General features: G+C 42.4%; 1 protein-coding gene across 3 annotated transcripts; it reads left to right on the top strand.

Moving 5' to 3' along the window:
- Nucleotides 1–262: 262 nt before the first annotated feature.
- On the top strand, nucleotides 263–19,851 carry LOC139821709 (zinc transporter ZIP1). 3 transcript variants are annotated; one of them, XM_071792970.1, is made up of 8 exons: nucleotides 263–1,124; nucleotides 6,968–7,215; nucleotides 7,617–7,784; nucleotides 8,158–8,325; nucleotides 8,448–8,591; nucleotides 9,287–9,494; nucleotides 9,850–9,976; nucleotides 18,774–19,851. In XM_071792970.1, exons 2-8 carry the CDS (start codon nucleotides 6,995–6,997, stop codon nucleotides 19,040–19,042), a joined length of 1,305 nt encoding a protein of 434 aa, XP_071649071.1. In that variant the 5' UTR covers nucleotides 263–1,124; nucleotides 6,968–6,994; the 3' UTR covers nucleotides 19,043–19,851. The 3 variants fall into 3 exon arrangements, with proteins under 3 accessions (XP_071649071.1, XP_071649073.1, XP_071649070.1); XM_071792972.1 differs by lacking the exon at nucleotides 263–1,124 and adding an exon at nucleotides 4,951–4,969; XM_071792969.1 differs by lacking the exons at nucleotides 263–1,124; nucleotides 6,968–7,215; nucleotides 7,617–7,784; ... (2 more) ...; nucleotides 9,287–9,494; nucleotides 9,850–9,976 and adding exons at nucleotides 12,231–13,113; nucleotides 13,912–14,995.
- Nucleotides 19,852–20,983: the final 1,132 nt, after the last annotated feature.

The following is a 20,983-nucleotide window of genomic DNA, read 5'->3' as shown; positions in this document are numbered from 1 at the left end:
TCTGTCAGAAAGCGTGATGACAGGGGCTTCCCCTCACCGGGGAATTCTCGCGGGAGAATAATAGACGATAACATGGGGAACCGCGCGCGAAGGAAGATAATCATATGCGAGAGATACGACGACGTCATCCGGCATTCTGACCGATTATTCGATCGTCGTTAACTGCATTCCGGACTCGGATGCCCTCTCTCTCTCTCTCTCTCTCTCTCTCTCTCTCTCTCTCTCTCTTCATTTCGTATTGCATCACGCACGTAATCGGGATGAAAACGTAGGTTTGCTCGCGGAGGAGGTCATTTTGACGAAACCCGATTAATATTAATCGATGTTAACTCAGAATTCGTAGAATTGCTAACAGCAAGATTGCTTTAAACATCGATTAAAGTTAATCGAAGTTGGGTCGAAACGTCCTCCGCTGCTCAGTGCTCTTCCCCACCACGAAGGTAATCCTGAATGGCCTCCGACGGAATCCTCTGATGCCTCATGCCTCGCTCGTGCGTGCATTCCACCCAGCTCGGTGCTTCGTCGTGAGAATCCCTTCTGCCGGGTACCTCTTTAAAGTCACCGGCGCGTCTTCGGCGTCACTACTCCGCCTCCGGCATCGTTCGGCGTCGCAGGTTCAGAGATCCAACCCGGTGTGGTCCATCCGTGCCTCGACTATACGCCCGGCGCGTGGTCTATCCTCCTCTATCCATCGCGCGCGAGAACTGTAAACATTCTGAAAATTATCTAATACACCACGCCCGGCGATCGTTATCGCGGATTGCAAGGTGCTTCTCGCGAGTGTGTGTTGATTCACGGTGAATCTTGGCGACGACGACGCGTTGCGTTGTCTCTGTTGACGTTCTGTCATTTCATTAGACAACGTGTCTCGTCCATCAGACATCATTTATGGCCCTTGATTTGACCAATTATCTCGATTATATCGTAACGTTTTGCAATGACATTCGTTCCTCGTTGACGTGATCACGAGGTTCGATCAGACGTTTCGTGATCAGTGTTCAGTTTCCGCCGGCGCATTCCTCGGATTGATTGGCTGTCAGACCAGTGGGATACTCGTCGCTGAAAACGACGGGACGTTCGTCTTTCTCGTTGAGAAATCTGTGATTAAATTCTGCAAGATTCGGGTAAGAAAAGAAATAAATACTTAACGATACGCGCCTAAATACCCTCACAGAAATGTAATACTGTAAGTGATTATTTGACTAGTGATTAATTACTTATTTTGAGTATTAACAGCAATGTTAACAGTGCTTTTAATATTCAAAATAAATAATTAATCAGTAGCCAAATAATCACTTACAGTAATATGTTTTTGTAAGGGATACAAAAATGAAAAGACCTCTCGGAATGTTGTCCCTCATCGTATGTCCCGGATTATTTATGCATCGTGCTGTATTTATATATAAACAATCAGATTGGAAAAAAAATTGTCTCGTGAAGTTAGAAATTTTTATAGTCTTCGGTTTAATGAGCTTTAAATTCTTTTTCTTTGGGATATTTCAAAGAATAACAGTCTCGTTAAGAACTGAATCGGAATCAAGTAGTAGCAATGGAATGAATTCTTGACTCGGACTGAAGATAAGGTGCATTAAAGTGGCGATTAAATCCCCGTCATTAGCATACTACATTATTAGCATATTCTACTGCTACTGACACGATAATCGACGATAAGTCAAACGCATCCGAACGCGGTCCATGAATTATGCTGACGCTGCGTCTGAACCGCGTGTGTACGCGTATGTGGTGCTAAACAAAACTGACGTGCATCTCGTATCGCATATTGAGTAATACGCGCGTGCTACTTATACGGAACGCGACTCACGAGCGTTCACAAGTTTACGCGAACCTCATTACACGCACGAGGGTATTCCCCGAAATTCTCCCGGAACCGACCGGGGCGGCGAAATGTAAAATAAAATCCCGTATATCGCTCTCTTTCCAAGGCGAAAGCAGACGCCGAGCGTTTTTCGAAAATCGCGCGAAATCTTTTTGTCGATATATCGGGTACAGTAAAAATTAAAATTATTCTCTAGTATTAAAAATAAATACTAAAGAACGAATACGAACAATTGTATATCCGGTAACAAAGAACAGGATTTTCATTTTTAACGGGTTTTTCTCTATTTTTCCTCGTGCGAGGGGATTCCCCGGTGCTCGAGGGGCTCACCCGGTAAAATGCTAATACAAAGGTACGTGCGATGACTCCTAATTGCCGTTTGAAACCGTACAATCGGCCGGACCGCCGCGATAGCATTTAAAGTTGTCAGGTTTTTACCAGATTCGTGTATGTACGCGGTATTTCCAACAGTTTAACAATAACTCAACTGCGAGAGGAGTTGGAACGTGTTGCCTACACTAAGATAGACTGAAAATAATTAATAACTTAATTATTAATAATTATTAAGTTAATGTGGTTATTAATAATTCGCGATATGTTAATATTGATAAAATTGATGATATCGAACGTAATTGTTAGTAATTAAACTAATAAACAAATAAAAACTAAAAATATAAATAATCTTGGTAGCGATATTTTCTGTTATCTTCAATCTCGTATCTATATTAAGCGCGACTCTGTTTCTGGTTCGCGTAGTTAAAATTCGGCGAGAGATGCCGATTCGCGATTCGGGTACCAATTAATCAACAAGACATGATTGACAGTATAAAGTACGTTCTCATAATCGCTCCTACGTGCGAGCGATGCGTAATCGACCGACATACGTATTTACATATAAAGAGTCTGTTACGCAATTGTGTAATCATAGAAATATCGAGGTGGCGATATCAGCTGTTTAAATGGATTAACAAGCCAGAGAGAGAGAGAGAGACCAGAGGAAAAGGCAGGGGGGAAAAAGTACCTGATGAATCTCCTCAAGGCGATGGAAACGTACTCATAGATAATTAAAAAGCGATTTAATTTCACGAGTAAACAGTGTGGAGAAAATCGTTTTTCGCGATAATTCCGTTCCCACAAATTCAATTTCCGACGAGGAATTTTTCCGGCGTTTAACGTTCGACTTAATCGCAAAAATTCGCGGACGTTATGGTAAAAGTTATGGTAAATAGACAGACCGACGAATTCCTTATTCTTTCCAGGATAAACGATCGATCGCTCGCGCGATCAATCTCCTCGAACGTTTACCTTGAACGACACAGAAATCTCTTCTCCCTCTCCCGTCCCGATGACTTTTGACTTGTTTTTCCCCCTGCCGGAGGGTCACGCCTGTACTACACTTTCACTGCAGTCGATTCCTCGGTGCCTAGCACTGCCGCACATTTCAAAAGGCCGTTACTTCTTTCCGCGGCGTTCTCGTTAAGCTGTTCGCGTCGATTGCACCGAGCCGAGTCGACTAACGAACGAGCACCGTTAAATCGCGCCACTGAATCGGCACGAGCGGAAAAGATCGGCGCGGTACGATCGCCGATTCCCACGTTCCGCGCGAGCTTTTCGCAATAATTTCCTTTCGCCTCACTTCGAAGGGAAAAAAATATATATACCGATCGATGGATCGGCATCATCGCGCGCACGCCTGGCGACTTGCTCCATTCGTGAGGGAACACATGAGAACCGAAAGGATCGGATAGATTAAGATAACGGTTTCGGTATTACGAATAGAGATGTGTAATTTTGCGATATACTGCGATTTTTTTTCTTAAATCGCGATATGCAATTAAATTTTTAATCGTAAAATTGCACGATGTAAAATCGCACTAATAAAGTATTTATTATCCTATATATATCCTATATACATATATATTCATTAAATATTTATATAGGAAAATGGTAAAACAAAATGATTTAAATGTTATGAATGCACGTTTGGTTCCGATTATTGAATACTTATTATTAGCACGGTTTAACTAATCTATTTGAAATTTGTTCCCCTTTATTAATTCGTAAAAATCTCGTATTATAGAATGTGGTATTTAGGCCCGGTGTGTTGCACCAACGTCGTATAATATTTAACCCCTTAGCTTAACTTACTCTTCATCTCTTTCTAACTGTCTCCTTAGAAAGAGACGAAGAGTGAATTAAAGTAAGGTTAAATATTAAGCGACGTTGGTGTAACTGGGCCTTAATAGACGTAGAACTAAGAAAATAAACTTAAAATTATTATGGACCTGCACAAGTTTTTATTTACGGCAAGATATGGAAGAAATATATGCCATTTTTTCATACTGCGAATATAAACATTTGTATATGTTTATAAATAGTTTAATATTTAAATTTGAAATGGCGTTTTGCGATATAAAATGCCACGTGATTCAAAACTGCGTTCATAATATAAATTATAAAATTACGCACAATTCAAAATATAAGATAAAAATCGCGATGCGATATATATCACATTCACTGCGATTCTTAAAGAAGATCGCAATTGCGATGCACAATTTTGTAAATCGCATCTCTAATCACATTTCTAATTACAAACCAATGAATTAAAATCGATGGAAAAAAACATGCAGCTGCATGAATCTTTTTCTTTTCTTTTTTTTTAGCTGTAATTCTCATCGTAATCGTCGCAGGGTAAGATGCTGTCCTTCGCGGCGCAACGATTCCTTATCCTTCAACCGCGGGTGATCATTATCGGTTTTTTTCCCCCCCACACAAAGACCCAGGTATCCCACATACGTGCACATACACATTGTGGACGTGTATGTGTATACGCGTATGTGGAAATGTCTGTTGCCGCGCCGGCAACTGGGGAGGTCCGTTTCCATCCTCAGGCGCGTTATCGCGCGACACTCGCGACAACGACGTGACGATCGTAACGTGAAGAGATCGGAAGATGATACCGAATGACACACCGTATATATACGTCGGATGGAAAAGGCAGCGCGATTATTAAGTGCGTCGACTCTCGCGATTATACACGGTGTCGCAAACGTGTGCTCGCTGGACGCGTTGGGAAAGGACGCGTTAGTGTGCTATTGTGAGAGGAAAAACCGATAGAAGACGTTAAAAGAGGTAGAAGCGACGAAACAATCGCTGATTTATCCGATTTTGTGCGATCTGTTCGTAATTGATTGTGTAATTTTTTTTGTTACCGGCGCGATATTTCTGCCACGATATATCTTGACGAATGGTTTACACAATATTTTTCATTTCGAAAAAAATTGTCTTTGCGTGTGACAAGTCCGGAGTAATATAAGATTACTCAATGTTAGCTTCTCCAATAAAGTTCACATATAATAATGAAATTAGTTACTTGCATAATATATTGCAAAATTTAACAATTATAGTACAACAATAAAATATAATTTCGGCGCAATGAGATTTTATAGTGTTTCAGAGAATAATTCGACAATTTTATTGTCAAGTTCCATGAAACCGTATCGTCCACTGACTGAAGTTTTCGACACCGGATTGTATTGCTTTTTGCTGCGATTTCACATTGCCGCTGATGCAATCTAATTTTTCGATAATTATAACCCGTGTTTTAAATGAGACAAATTTTCAGCGTTCCGAATATATTCGCGTCGAATCGAATAATAAAATTATGTAACTCTATTTAGGATACAAATCGAGATAATAAAGCTATCAAAATTTTCAGCGCGATAGTAAAATTGCATATTATCGTACATTATCAAAGTTTAACGAGATAATTGGTTCCTTTTAAGATATAAGATACCTATATCTCGTATCAATAACAATAAAAAAGTACTGGAAGAATTAGAAGACAGTAATTTTTCAAAAAAATTCTTACCCGTACCTTTTTATCATTCCAAAAGTGAAACTATGAGAGTTTAATTATACTCGGGTTAATATACAAAACTTTATATATTTGTTTTAAGAAAATAATAAAGAGGAGATAACAAAGGGAAATACACTTCTTTTAGAGCCAGTTTCACCAACGTCGATTTGTAACCTTCGAATAAACTCACTCTTCATCTTTTTCTAACTGTCCCTCTTAGAAAAAGACGAAGAGTGAGTTTAATCGAAGGTTACAGTTAATCGGAGATGGTAAAACCGGCCCTTAGACGTACGAAAAGTTCTTGCAAAACACCTTTGTCTAAAAATTGTAATTACAATACTTTTCATTCGACATGATTTCCTCTAAGCGAATCTTTAATTAACTAACGCGATAAATTGACAATATGCCCCCCCGGGTCATAACACATGAAAAAAATATCTCTTCTTGTCAGATGCTGCAGACAGATATCGCGCGATTATTATTTCTAATATTATCTGTAATAAGATCCAGGAAGTGAGGATTTACTATCATCAATAACATCGTATAGAAACTTGACTTTCAATCCTTGATTCGCAAAAAAGATTAGATTGCTTTGGGTAAGATAAATCTAAACAATAAATGGGGGGGGGGGAGTGAGGAAGAGATGAAGATAAATATTTCTCTTGAAACAAATATATGTAACAGTGAAAAGCTTGACTACGCGGAAATTGCTCTCGGAGACTTGAGACGATACTATTTCTTTAGTAAGCTAATATACTGCACCGACACAGAATTTATACGGTAACGAAATACTCTCTGAAGTCGTGAAAAGAGATAAAATATATTAAAGATGCACGAGTCGGCGTCTTTAACTACTGACTGTAATAAATATCCACGAGAAATGTCCAGATAAAGCTCGGTCGTAAAAAAAGATTAGGCACGTATCTTCGTAACGAATTTTGAAGAGATCGAGCAGTATGTAGCTTCATTACGACCGAAACTGCAGTACGCGAAAGCGAAAAACATTAAGCGGTGGATCAATCCAATATTATTATTAGATAATTTAATATTTTTTTATCAATTCCCATCCACGTATTTTCAAGATATTGATTAAGATTTAGATTCGACAATTAAATCTTAACTTATCTTTTAACTTTACCCAAATCTTGTACGAATAATTATCCGATAATTAAATATTTAACAGAACGGAAATTAATCTTTTTGCTCACGCGAATCTGTAATGCGATATCTTGTAAGATTGATCACATTATTAAAACTTGTTGCGTTTGCAGTGAGGAGGAATCGGAAGATTCATCACCATGTCGCTAATAGATGCGTTGCTCGCGGCGGTGGGCATTAACGACACGTCGTCTTATCACGGCGATGGAGACCATCATCACCCCAAGGACTCGGAACATGACGTATTGGTCGCTAAGGCCGTCACCATGGTGGTTTTGTGCACTGTCAGCACGATCATGGGCATCATACCGATGTTTCTGGCCAAGTGGTTGAAATGGGACATGAGCGGTCAAAATCCCAGGTAAAAATGTCATCTTAAGCGAGGAACAGTCTAACCGTATAGATCACGATAAGAATTATCGCAATAGTTCTCAAGAGAGTTACTTAATCGTATTGTTTAACTGTTCAACTATTTACACTTTCGTAAGTTATATGACAATAATCTTGATAATATTTTCTGATACTTTTACTTATCCGTAGAAAAACTCCACGAGATAAATATAAAAATTGAAATTAATTTATTTATATTTCGCGGATATTCGTACGGTAAAGTACGCGAAAAACGAGTAAAATCGAAGAACAATTCAAATGACATAAGTATAAAATAACATATATTTGCGTGTGTCTCGCCGATATCGTTTTAAGACCGATGATGTAAGTTGACGAGTTAAATCGCTAAGTATATCGCTTTATCGCGCATAGATCAACGAGGATGGTGAGTATTCTACTTGGCTTCGGCGGAGGCGTTCTCTTCAGCACGACGTTCCTCCACTTGATACCAGAAGTCGCGGAAGGCGTAGACCACCTCGTTGAGTCTGGCCAGATGGCACGGCTCAACTTTTCACTGGCAGACATGCTTGCATGCGCCGGGTGAGTCAGAATCCTTTGACGTCATTAGATGCAAAATATAGATGCAAAATAAAGTAAAAATTCCTCAACCTCCGCGGACGTGAAATATGTATCTCTCCAGTAAGATATCTTCGTCTCAATCAGAAGCAATATATTATTTGTTATTCAATTTGAAATGAAATTATTTATCTGATCGTATAAAAATTATTAAATTTAAAATTATTTATCTAATCGCGATGAAGATAAATTACTTGTACAATTAATTCAACGCAATTTTACGCGATGACATGTTAATCTTATTATATTTTTTAATAATGTTAAATCTACAAATGTCGCTGAAATAGCACACACTTGGGGATTAAGACAATTAATTTACCGCGAATTTCCACCGCAGGTTTTTCATCATGTATCTCGTGGAGGAGTCTGTGCACACGTATCTCAGGAGGCGGCAAACGGATAAGCAGGATACCGTCAAGAAGGACGTGAATCTCAGCACGAACGAATTGGTGGAGAACGGCGGCCAAATGCCGCCGCCGGGCGATTGCAACGGTCACGCACACACGTAAGCCTGTTTGCGCGCTCCCGACTTTATCAATCGTTTTATATATCATTGTCGTGCCGATGACACTTCGGCGGCGCGAAGAAACCGCGAGAAAAACTTCATCCTCTCTTATTAATTTATAGGGGCCACAGCCATTTACCGGCGATAATGGACGACGACTTCGTGATAACTTCGCTGAGAGGATTATTAATAGTGCTCGGCTTATCCGTGCACGAGCTGTTCGAGGGACTGGCGATCGGTTTAGAGAGTTCAGCCGGTCACGTCTGGTAATTGCATCGTGAATGTCTCTTCAATTCCTAATTCGAGCCGCGCTCATCTGCGCTCGTGCTCTAAATTAAACCGTTAAAGCAGGGACCGACAAACTCCCTCATGCTATTGAATGTAGCATTATTTTCACAAACTGCTCTGCGTTTGTAATTGTAATGAAAAAAACGTTTCAATAATTTTGAATTATACCAATTTTATTGGTAAAATTTGGATTCAAGAACTAAAATTAATATAAATTTTTTTAAAACATCACGTTGTTAAACTTGGATTAATAAGCGCTGAGATTACACTACAAATTCAAGTGTGTCATTTTTATACGCATAGACGTCTGAAAATGACACATATTTGACTATAGCTCTTTTTACATGTTTCTTCATGTGTTAAATTACGTTATTTAACACGTTTATCACGTATTTAACACGTTAATCATACTAAATTAAAAGTTAATACGTTCAATCGTGTTAAATGGTGTTATTTAAAAACGGCAAGAAATGTGTAAGAAGAGCTTCAGCTAAAAAACACACTTGGATTTGCAGTGTAAGCTCGTAAATTAGCTGATGCTTAATAAAGTCCACCTTACAATTAGTAATCGCGCCACATATTTTCACGTACCGTCGAATTTAAGTCGCTCTCGTGAAAAGATCGAGAGCGGCGATATGACAAACAATACGAAATCTATCTGATTCGCCCGTAGGTACATGTTCCTCGCGGTGGCGTCGCATAAATTCGTAATTGCCTTCTGCATCGGCGTTGAACTGATCGCGTGCAGAACCAGGACGTACCTGTCCGTGATTTACACGTGCACGTTCGCCGTGGTGTCGCCGATAGGGATCGGCATCGGGATGGCACTCGTCGGCGGCGGAAGCGCGTCCGGCAGCGGACCGATGGCGGTAATATTGCAGGCAAGTTTCTCAATCTTTTGTGGGGAAATACCAATTCGACGAGATAAAACATTTCAATAACACGACCGATGACACATTCATAATACGCGTGTCAGAGGAAAATCTTCATTTTCAAATAACACTCGGGATACTGTGTAATCTATGACTGATTGAGCAGCAATCGCGCGGTATGTAAGGTAAATGTACCGATGCCGGGACACTTAAGACCTACGTCTGGACCTTTATCATTTTAGTTTTTAATTTTAATTTTTAAATAAGTATAACGCGCGAATTAAAATAAAAGATATTTTTATCTTTGATTTTTACCTTAAAAACGCGTGAAAAATACCTTTATCGCTTTCTCTTCTCGTCGCAGGGATTGGCGTCGGGAACCCTCCTCTACGTGGTGTTCTTCGAGATCTTGCAGGAGCATCGCACCGGGCTGAGGCAGTACCTCTCGATCCTCATCGGCTTCCTCGTGATGTTCGGGCTGCAGATGTTGAGTAAGTATATAAACGATTTTATTTCGCGCTAAGCGACATCGTTTTTACATCCCTCGGTGATATCAGGCGTATAAGAATCGGGGTATTTAGCGCTGTAAGTAAATACCCGATCTTTGCGCTCCGTTAAACGCGTTTCTCATATCTAACAAGTAGAACTGGGAATTTTAATAGATAAGAATACTGTATTGATACGTCTTGCACTTACTTATCGGCTCGTCCGTCTTCTGGAAGTGCGCAATCTTTCCTCGTATCAATTACGTGGAAAAATAAGAACTAACACGATAAAAAAAAATGATATTTATAAACGAGAATAGTTTGTAAGAATAGCATTACGCGATAAGAGAATCTAGATTACGCGTAATTAATGATCAGTTTATTTTTCAAGTTCCTAGCTGGGATAATTTTCGACCGATGTGAGTTTTTCTCCATTAACAGATACGATTCTTTTATCTCCAAACAAAATCCACATTAATATAACGTAAGAACGAAAAGATACGTTTTAATTAGATGAAAGCACACAAATCAAGTGGGAAAGAACGCGACAGCATTGTGTGAATGAAATTTCGAGATGTACCGAACGAGGATGATGGTCGAGTGTACGTATCCGAGGTCAAAGATCATCGACGCGGCCGACACTTATCGATTCTCAGCGAGTAATTATTGTCGCTAGTCAACAGTCAGCTTATCGCGACGCATAAGTGTGCGTACGCGCGTTCGTTAGTTTTAAAAGAGCGAACAGGCAATGCGCTTTTGTCGAAGCTAACATTCGAAATGACGTACAAATTGTACATACTGCAGGATATGATATAGCGAAGGGAAGAGCGAAAAGAGAGAGGGGGGAGAAAGAGAATGTAGCACAAAACGCAAAGGACATCCTGCCTGATGATTCATGCGGCACGGTTTCCCGTAACGTTTGATTTTGCTCGTCGTGAAAAATTCTCCCGCTTGCAGTCACTCGATTGTCGTTCGACGATAATCAGAAAAATTGTCGACACGAAAAAGCGTTCCGTTCGCTCGGTTTATTTATGAGTCACTCAAATTGTTTCTTTTCTTGATTCGCGCGCGGCGTCCTTCACATTCGCTGGCGCGACTTATCACTCAGCGATCGTAAGAAGTAAAGGGAAAAATAGAAATTATCACAAAAATATATAGCACAATTAAAATCGCGATTATTTCGTTATCGGCGTAATTAACGTAAAACGTAACATTAATTACGCCGTCGTCGATTTCGACTTGAGCTTTAATGACTTCGAGGACGTTCAATGGAGTATCCAACGTGATAATGGTATATCCTTTCGCTTTTCGCGCGAAAAGGGTGAAAGTATCCATAGAGCCGGCAAATAATCACGGAGGCGTGATCGTCTCGTTGGCCCACATCGCTAAATTCATTCGCTTTTGCTTCGAAAGTGACTTCGAGTGCAGTGCCAACGTCTTTACTTTTACATTTTCTCATCCGTATCACAACGCAATAGAAATTGAATAAATCTCTCTCAACTAAGAGAAATTAATTTCTACGAAATTGCGCCGCTGAATCCTCTCGGGAAGAAAGCTCCAGGGGGGTTGATTTCTTGGGAATTTTCAGACTCTTCTTATCTCTCCGTTCCTTTACTTACTTGTCAGCCTCTTGTCAGTCGTCCTCGTTATGTCGCCGCTACGCTCAAGAAGATTCATTTCTTTTGCGGTCTAATTCGCGGCGCGAACGTTATTTACGACACTGTGGGCGCGAACGTGTAATAGACCGCGTCTGCACGCGTGCCCCTTGCACGTATACACGACGACGTCTCCGAGTGTCGTCGACGGACCTCTCGCCATTCACGCGTGTGCACGTGTGTTGTACACGCGCCTACGCACGAACGCGTTCCCTCCGCCGTCTGTTCGAAGGAGGGAAAACGCATCACGCGTCGCTCCTCGTCGGACACGGACCAGTTACAGCGGCGTAATCGATGTTTAGCGTGCCCAACAATTGCTTGAAAACAAAATGGAAATTCAGCATTCTCTTACCTTTTCCCTCCTTCCCTCCTTCTCCTCGATCTCCTTTGCTTGTCCTTTCCTCGCTTCATTTAATTCAGTCAAGTTCTTTGTGCCGCACTTTTTCTCTATATTTTTATCATCTCTCGCGTCCTTCCTTTTCTTCTTTTCCGTTTTTTCCTCCTCCTTTCCATTCTACTTCCGTTCCCCGTGCGCGTTCCCGTTCTCTTTTTTCTCCCCTCCTTCGATTTCGCGTGCATCTCGACGAGGGCCGTCGGTCTTATACGCCACTTAATGAGGGACGATCAGTCGTGGTGCAGGTGCCAGAAAGAGTATGCACGCTGGCAAGTGAACGTTGGACAAGGACGAGCGTAGCGGTCGCGGGAGTGGGCAGGAAACGGTTCGGTTCGCACTATGTAAGACGACGAGGCGGCGGCCGAGGGGTCCGATCGAGCCGAGTTCCCCTCGAGACCGGAGTCCGGAGTAGTGTCCGATCGGCCGTCGCGCCGCGTGGAGCTTACCGTCGTTCGCGATCGTTCATTTCGCGCAAGATCGCAGAGGGTACAGCCAATCGAGGAACCTCAGGTTCCAGTTTCCGACGCGGATTGCCGCGAACGTCCTCTCGATTGTCCTCGCGCGAGAGAGTCCTCGAGAATCGGAGAACGGGACGTCCTCGATAGAAAGTGCGGGGTTCGTGAGATGAATCTCGTCGACAGGAACGCGCGAATGAGAGAGGTGGTGAAGTGGTGACGAAGTAAACTCTCTTGCAGGCGGATTTTACTCTTGACACTTCATTCGCGTATGTTTGCCGAGATATACGTGGTGATTGCTGCCTCGATATTGTGAAATCCTCGAAAAAGAAGACGAGGGAGCAAAGTTCCTTTCTTCATATCTTCGTTATATATCGATATCGGTCGAACGAAATGGAGGTGGACAAGACGTCCAATATTCTTCTGATGTCGAAGATCGGCGCGATGGTCGGTCTTGGCTTCGGTTCCCTCGCCCTGGGAACGTTGCCGTTGATGGTGGGACGTTACAGGATCAAGAGGCGACTTCGTGAGAAACGTCGCCAAGCGATCTCTTCCAATCATTCCAGCACCTTCACGTCGACCTCGACGTCCAACGCGTCCACGCCGATCGTCGACTCGGCCTCCGCGACGAACAAGCAAGTACGTCTGAGAAACGGTCCAGAAATCCTCGATAGTTAGCAATATCTGGTCCACTTCCGCAGCTCTCCGGAAGGCTCGTCTTTGTGCCGGTCGTAAATCGAATTCGACTTGCCGCTGATGTTTTGAGTTAAAGTCATATTCGTGGAAAAATAACGGATATAACCAAGGATACCGGTGGAATATCCTTGACACCGATATCCTAGCATATCTATTAAATGTATTTGCGCTGTATGTAGACCGTTTCTTTTTAATTCTACGGTGTTTTAAATTCCTGAATATCAATCAGTTCTAAGTTCTACCGTCACTGAGTCTTTACGTGTCTTTTAAATACTATCTAATGTCTAATGTATCAATATACGCGCAATCGCAAACACACCTAAAACGGCACAAAGTCGAGACGGATAATATTTGATAACATTTGATTGGAAGGAAGGGAATAGGAAGGTCGTGTTTGCAAAAGATGTTTACTTCCATAACTCGCTTAATGATTGACGCTCGATCTTGTTGTCCGGAGTAGCTGCTGATTACAGGGTGCTCGGTATTTTACAATTGGCATTTGTGGACTATTTGGAGTCAATTGAGTCTTGATTCTTTTAGCTGTAAACACCGTGTACATGAATTTAATTATAGCAACGGAAGCAAGTAAAATTTTAAACGATCAATTGCAACTTTTTCGTAAATTTAACAAGTGACTCCAAAGCCGTCAAAGAGTCTGTAGAAATTAATAACCCGAGCGCCCTATCTAACAAATATAAATCCTAAAAAACGGATCCCAAAGCATCGCGGCATCGTCCTCAGGGTCTCTTGACGTCGCTCTTGCTCTGCTTCGGCGGCGGCGTGCTCCTGTTTACGACGTTCGTACATCTGGCGCCGGAAGTGCGCGCCAGCGTTGAGAATCACCAGTCGAACGGACAGCTGCCCGATTTGGGTACCCTCGGTCTGGCGGAGCTGCTCTTCTGCAGCGGCTTCTTCCTCGTCTATCTGGTCGAGGAAGCCGTGCATGCCGTCCTCACCGGCAAACCCGAGTCTTCGGAGGCGTTGCTCTACCGGACGGTGTCGGTGCGAAGATGCAACAACAATCAGACGGGTCCGTCGGGTTCGTCGATGATGTCGAACGGCTCGATCACCACCGTGTCCACGACGACCAAGTCCACCGTGTGGAAAGACACCGACGATACCGAGGATAACCGGCATCGGGTGAACGTAGACCGGTCAAAACTCCAGCTCGACGATTCTCGCGATCAGGCGGGCAAGGACGACAAGGTGCTGCCGGCTATATTCGTCCTGCCGGTCGCGTTAGCGGACGAGGGACATCGGGTTGTCCAGAAGCATTCCGATTTAGAGCTAGCGATGCCGGAACTGGGCTACTCGGTCAATCATCATCATCATCATCATTCCCACGACCATCATCAGCACGGCGCGATGATGCAGAATACCTCGGTGCAAGGACTGCTGACCGTGCTCGCGTTGTCCTTTCACGCGATATTCGAGGGTCTGGCGGTGGGCCTGGAACCGTCCATCAGTTCGGTCGTGTATCTGGCGGCCGCTATCGCGACTCACAAACTGGTAATCTCCTTCTGCGTGGGAATGGAGCTCTACGTGGCCGGCGCGTCGACCAAGACCACCCTCGGCTACCTGTCGATCTTCTCCATGGTCACGCCGATCGGGATCGCCGTGGGACTCGTCCTCGATCATTTCAAGAACGATAGCGAGAACCTGGGGCCCACGCCCACCATACTCCAGGGCATGGCGGCCGGCACCCTGCTCTACGTGGTGTTCTTCGAGGTGCTGGCGCGGGAGAGGGCGAACGAGAAGAGCGGCTTGCTGCAGCTGGTCGCAATCATTATCGGCTTCGCGCTGATGCTGGGCCTGCAGATCGCCAGTGAGTTCGTTTCCCGGAAGACGAGGGGAATCCCGCGCGTCTCTAGAGGCGCATCGGAGCGTATCGCGGCGCGACACACCGCCGATGCGCCGGATAAATACATTATCGTCATCGCGCTCCGAACCGTCGTCCTTCAGCGTGGCCCGCGCATACTGCGCGTTTCCGTTTTCCTCTTGCTTCTCGCGTGACCGGTGAATTTCCGCGTGTCGAAACCGGGAAATCGCGCGGCGCGCGAATTTATTGCCGTAGGGTGAAAGTCCATCCCGGGGCACCATTAGGATTCACCGGAAGCCATCTCTTCCTCGACTTCCTCGATTCGAATTTGCATGACGTACGAGCATGCATTTATTATTCATATAGAGGCCAGTTTTATCCTGAATAATTCAGACATTTTTCCACAGGATGCTTTAAGGTATTATGTAACATTTTACATGTGTGCGTCGATTGTCGATTCGATGTGCACTTTCTCTAGGCGGAAATGTCGATTGGGCGCCGTTCGATATCCTCGCGATTAAAAATTTTCAGAATCGCCCCCGACTCGGTGCAAACCTGTTACAGGTACGCCCTTGATACACTTCACGTGTTGGTTCATCACGTAGTTGTCTAATCTATCGATTTGCCCTAAACCGCCGAGGTACGACCTGAAAAGTCAGGGTCAGGACAAATTGGAGAAGTGGGAGAAACGGAAGGATCTCTCGTGGCAGAAATTCTCGTAGCGTGCAACGCTCGTTCGTTCGAAACTTGCCGCGAAAATAGATCTTATCGAGAAGTTATTCCGTTAAAAATTACATACGAATCCAGCAGACACTTGTATAGGGGACATACGCATACATATATGTATGTACGAGTACGCCTGTACGCAGAACTAAATTATTCGTTGATCTCGAAACGCCAGCCGATAAACTCTGTTCGCTTTTGATAATTTAAGCTACTTTGTTGTGATTGTTATTCCAGTCGAATGCGGTTAATGACTGATAAAATGACGCGGATTATGGATTCTAGCAGAAGCGACAAGCTATTCGTATAATTAATCGTAAAATCTGATTCAAATTCGTACTTTGAAATTATATTCCCGTTCCTTTTTTCACAGTCAAGGATATTCGCCTTTATTTTTACGATCCGATATTTCGTCTCTATAGAGTGAGGCCTTTTTCTCTTCTTTAATTTTTTCAGCATGTAAAAACATGCAACATTAACATTACCAAATACATGATGTAATTGGAAATAACACCTAAAAGGATTTCATTTCTGACTACATAAAAAAAAGTTTACGGCTCGGTAGCTCGTTCCATTAATTCCGAATATTTTCGACAAGGTTGAAGACTTAATTATAATATCGCTGACGCGATATTCGATAGCACGCATGCCGCATATATTACTTTGTACCCAATAACAGATTGCACGCGTGTCATTTCGCCGAGAAAGTAACAACAGGTGGCAGAGATGGATCGTAATAACGGTTATACACCTCTGCGGATGTCATCCGTTACGCAATCTTAAATGCATCCTGACCTTCTCACGAGAATGCGAAAAATTCGCGAAATCGCGAGAGATCGTATAGCTGCAATGTTCCGTTTCCACTCAAAATGACGCAATATGCTACACGCATTAACAAATCTTGATCTTATGAAATCACAATATAGAGTACAAGTTAAAAGAAATACACACAGGCATATTAATATCATAATTTCTAATATAATACACATATGTGTAAAAATAGCATTACGCGTGTTCGGATATACGTGTGTAAAACAGAATATTATCTTATAAAATCACAATGTCATAAGAGCACAAGTTAAAAAAATACCTAAGACATATTTAATATCATAATTTCTGATATAATATGTAAAATAGCGTTACGCGTATTTATATTCGCGGATATATGTGTATAAAGCAAAAATATTATAATACGAAGGAAATTGGGCTACATGCTCTCTATACCATATCCGTTAAACGGTTTATTGGAGCATTTACTCTGCATAAAATACGAGCTCGTTACTCCTACTCGTGACTGTACGAAACGTGAACTTTTACACAACTCGCGTCGGCTGCCATATGATTGGCAAATTGCATACGGAAACAACCCACTTCTTCCAAGACAGACACGGGTTTCACGTGGCGGCACGCTGGAATGATCGTGCGTTACGGGAGGGAACATTGTCATGCTGACGACAAGCAGACGAATCTCGATCTCATAAGGGATCTGCTTATAGTCCCAAGGCTTTCTCTCCACCCATGGCAATGACCCGGGACGGGTAGGTCGATGGACGATCCGACCGACTTTCGACGGCTTTCTCGACCGTTTGACGGCATTTTGCGATGACGAAATTGCCGTCGAGTGTCTGAGTACCGTTTGGAGAAGTTTGCATGTATATGTATACACGCGCGGAAGTTAATTACGGAGCGCTTCGCGATGAACGGCACGATCGATGCAGTGGAAACGGACGGTGCATGATCAGACGCGCGACTAGCACGCGTTTAAGTTTATATAGGAGTTATAACTTTATCGCGAAATATAATATTTCAAGGAAACTTTTATAATTCATTGTATTACTAACGTATTATTAGCTCAGATAACTAATAACGGTACCGAGATGATTCCAGGATGATTACTGAAATCGTCGATTATTACTTATTGGAGAGCTTTCTTATATTCGGCTCGACCAAGCCGCTCGCTTTATCGTCAGAAGAGTCGCTTCATTATCGTTGATTAGATACTTTCCGATGCTAGTTGAGTCCAATAATGTAACGTTAAGTATTACCGTGCTTCGCGACGGGCCGACCTTTCTCTTTCGCGATGATAACTAATAAAAACTAATCTCTTGCTCTTACCGAATTATTCCGTAAAAGCATATGAGGATTTAAAATAATAATAAATTAAACTAAATTAAAATAAATTCACAAACACGTATTTTCGCAAATACCAAAAATAACAAAAACAATGACTTGCTTCACCAGTAAATAATTCTTTAATTAAAATAAATTCACAAACATGTATTTCCACAAAGTTAAATAACGAAGTTGAATAACAAAAACAATGACTATGCTTCATCAGTAAGTAATTAAATAATTAATGTAGATAGCTCTTAATCGACCCAACTGGCGACATTTATTAATTTAATATCACGACGTTTCACAAGTGTGTAATATAATAGATTAAGACTCTTGATTAAAATTTTTTGTGAATCTACTATATCACACACTTGATAAGAACAAAAATCCATCGTCGAAACGTCATGATATTAGGTGCTTTCCATTTACATCAAAACTCAGATAATTCTCACTTGTTCTATCCTTTTTAGCAATTAATGAATAATAAAGACAGAATCACATCACAAGTGAGAATTATCTGAGTTTTGATGTAAATGGAAAGCAACTATTAATATAATAAATGTAGCCAGGTGGGCCAATTAAAAGCTACCCGCAAAAGTTAACTTATTTAAAAAATAAAAGAGTGAGACTTTAGAATTCAATTGTTCCTTCATCTAACGATATAACAAATGTGGAATAGAAAGAGAGAGAGAGAGAGAGAGAAAGAGAGAGAGAGAGAGAGAGACGGAAGAACCTATTTCTTAATTTAGAAAAACGGAAATTAAGACACACGGAAACGCGCAAAACAGTTCAATCACTCTAATTCCTCATTTCCGCAATTGGGGAGGTATAACTTCGCAAAATGAATTGCCGCGCCAGTTTCTTTCACAGATCTCGCGCGACTGGTTCCCTCCGCGCTTAAAAAAATCGCCTGAAAATCTCAAACATCCACGCTTTCTGTCTACAGCCGCCCATTCCCACTCGCACGGACATTCGCACGATGGCCACAACCACACGCATACGATGGAGGAGCAATACGATCACGATCATGACCACGATCATGATGACGATCACGATCACGACCGCGGTCACAAGCACAACGTCGTCACGGGGGCGATCGACAAGGTGACCGACAGCATCGCCGAGGCCCTCTCCAACGCCTTCACGTCCTCGCCGTCTACGGGACAGTCGAACGACGCGAGCGAGATCAGCCCGTTAAATCCTCAGCGCAGTTAGGGGTCCGATCTTCGGGTTCCCGCAAGTACCAAGCTCCACGGCTGAATCCTCTTCAGAGATTCAGCGCAACCAAGATCTCTCGGGAAGCTCGAGGATCTCGAGATGCCTTTACTCAGGGGACTCTTCTCACGCGCATTTTTTTATCACTTAGCGAAATAAGAAAATGAGATATTGAGACGAGAGGTAGATCAGGGTCGAGCTGACTTTTTACCGTGTGGATTTTTGTGCGCCGGGGAAAATCGGATCGACGAATCCGAGACCACACGTTTTCCTCACAGACGTGGCGCAAACGGCGGGAAACTCGTGTCGCGCACCGCTGCGCAACGTTGCATTACGATAAGATGTACGTCTTTCATCGACTGGAAACTCCGACTGGAAACTGCGCGTCGGAGAAGAAACTTTACGGACTTCTGACGCTTTCGCTAGACTATCGCGATAGGTCAGAAGAATTTCTCGCTCAAAGTCGCGATCGGCAAAAGACGCTCGCGCGCCGATATGTTGTATTTGTGTACGAGGCGAGTTTGTTTATTTTTTTTTTAGATACGTAATAGTGAGTAAGTTAATCTGTAGTTGCATGATTATTTATAATAAGTGCCTTCGAGACCAAGATACTCCACGGTATCGAAAATATTTATTGGTAGTAATGTACGAAGGCGTTCTCTATGATAGCAATATAAAAAGAAATGGAGCCGAGCTTTTATCGCGAGAGCCGCGGTCCATCGATTTCCTAATTACTCAACGAATCCGTACAGGCTATGCGTATTTATAATAAGGAATTTTAATAAATTATCACAGATATTTTTTATTAAGACCGTCGCATTCTTTATACCGATATAGCGATAGAACGAAATGAGAATCCGGCAGATTTTTCAGACCTCGTGATTTCCTAAATATTCATCTTCCTTCATATTTTTATAGAAAGTTAATTAGTAGAATTTTTATTATTTTTATCTCATTGTTCCAAGACTAGCTAGAGTCTTATATTTTTGAATTGATTATAGTAAAAATTATTCACGCTTATTTGAAAAACGCAGCTTTGGAAATTCTCTCTGGGGCAAAAACGCTTTCGTAAACGTCATCCGGGTGTCGCGTTGTGAGCGGTTATTGTTGGAAAGCATGCCGTGTCATTATTTGCGGTGCGTCGAAACAATAGCGGCAGCGTCGAGGCACGAAGAGGCACGCTGCGCCATGCAGCGATCGACCAACGTTTGCGGTTATACAGGGTGTCCCTGTTTCCTAAGGTCAAGAGAATGATACAATTTCATCTGTTGAGCCTGATTCCCGGAGTCATTCGTCGTTTGCAAAAAAAAACAGCGACACACTTGATTCTTTTGCCAAGGACAAATTTCTTCTAAATTGGCGAAGAGTACCGGCGTAAGTGAAAGAAAGTCTCTTGGACACCCTGTATATAGGCCCTCCATAAAAAGCCCTCGTACGTCTGCGGCTCTCGACGTACGGAGTGCTGTCTTAACAAGATAAATTATCGGATTTCTGCAGTTATGGGAACGTATCGAACACAACGCGCAGAGTAAGACATCAAGATTCGAATCTTCGTCAATCGATCGCGTTTAATCTCGTCCTTCATGATCGGAAAGCAATCCCAAGATTCATATCACGAACTTTCCACGTTGCGATACGCGATCTTAAAAGTATCGATTCTTACACAGGTTTCGTCATTTATTTATTGTTACAAATAAGCTTAATTAAATAAACTTAATTGGGGATCTTCTCGTGTGACGAACAACGAGCATTGAGAATCAAACGGTAGACTACGAGGAACTCGACAAAGTATCGCGGCGAATATGTTCGTTTGTATCGCTTTGAGGCTCCCCCCTTATCTGGCTCGATCCTCGCCATAATCGCACGAGGGTGCAATAGCACGCGTAAATAAACGATAAAGGTTTTGAAGAAACAGACGCGTTTCAGACAATAAGAAGGGGA

Source organism: Temnothorax longispinosus, chromosome 11, assembly GCF_030848805.1.
Source record: "Temnothorax longispinosus isolate EJ_2023e chromosome 11, Tlon_JGU_v1, whole genome shotgun sequence".
In the NCBI taxonomy this organism is placed as follows: Eukaryota; Metazoa; Arthropoda; class Insecta; order Hymenoptera; family Formicidae; genus Temnothorax; species Temnothorax longispinosus.
This window is presented reverse-complemented; position numbering and strand designations above follow the sequence as displayed.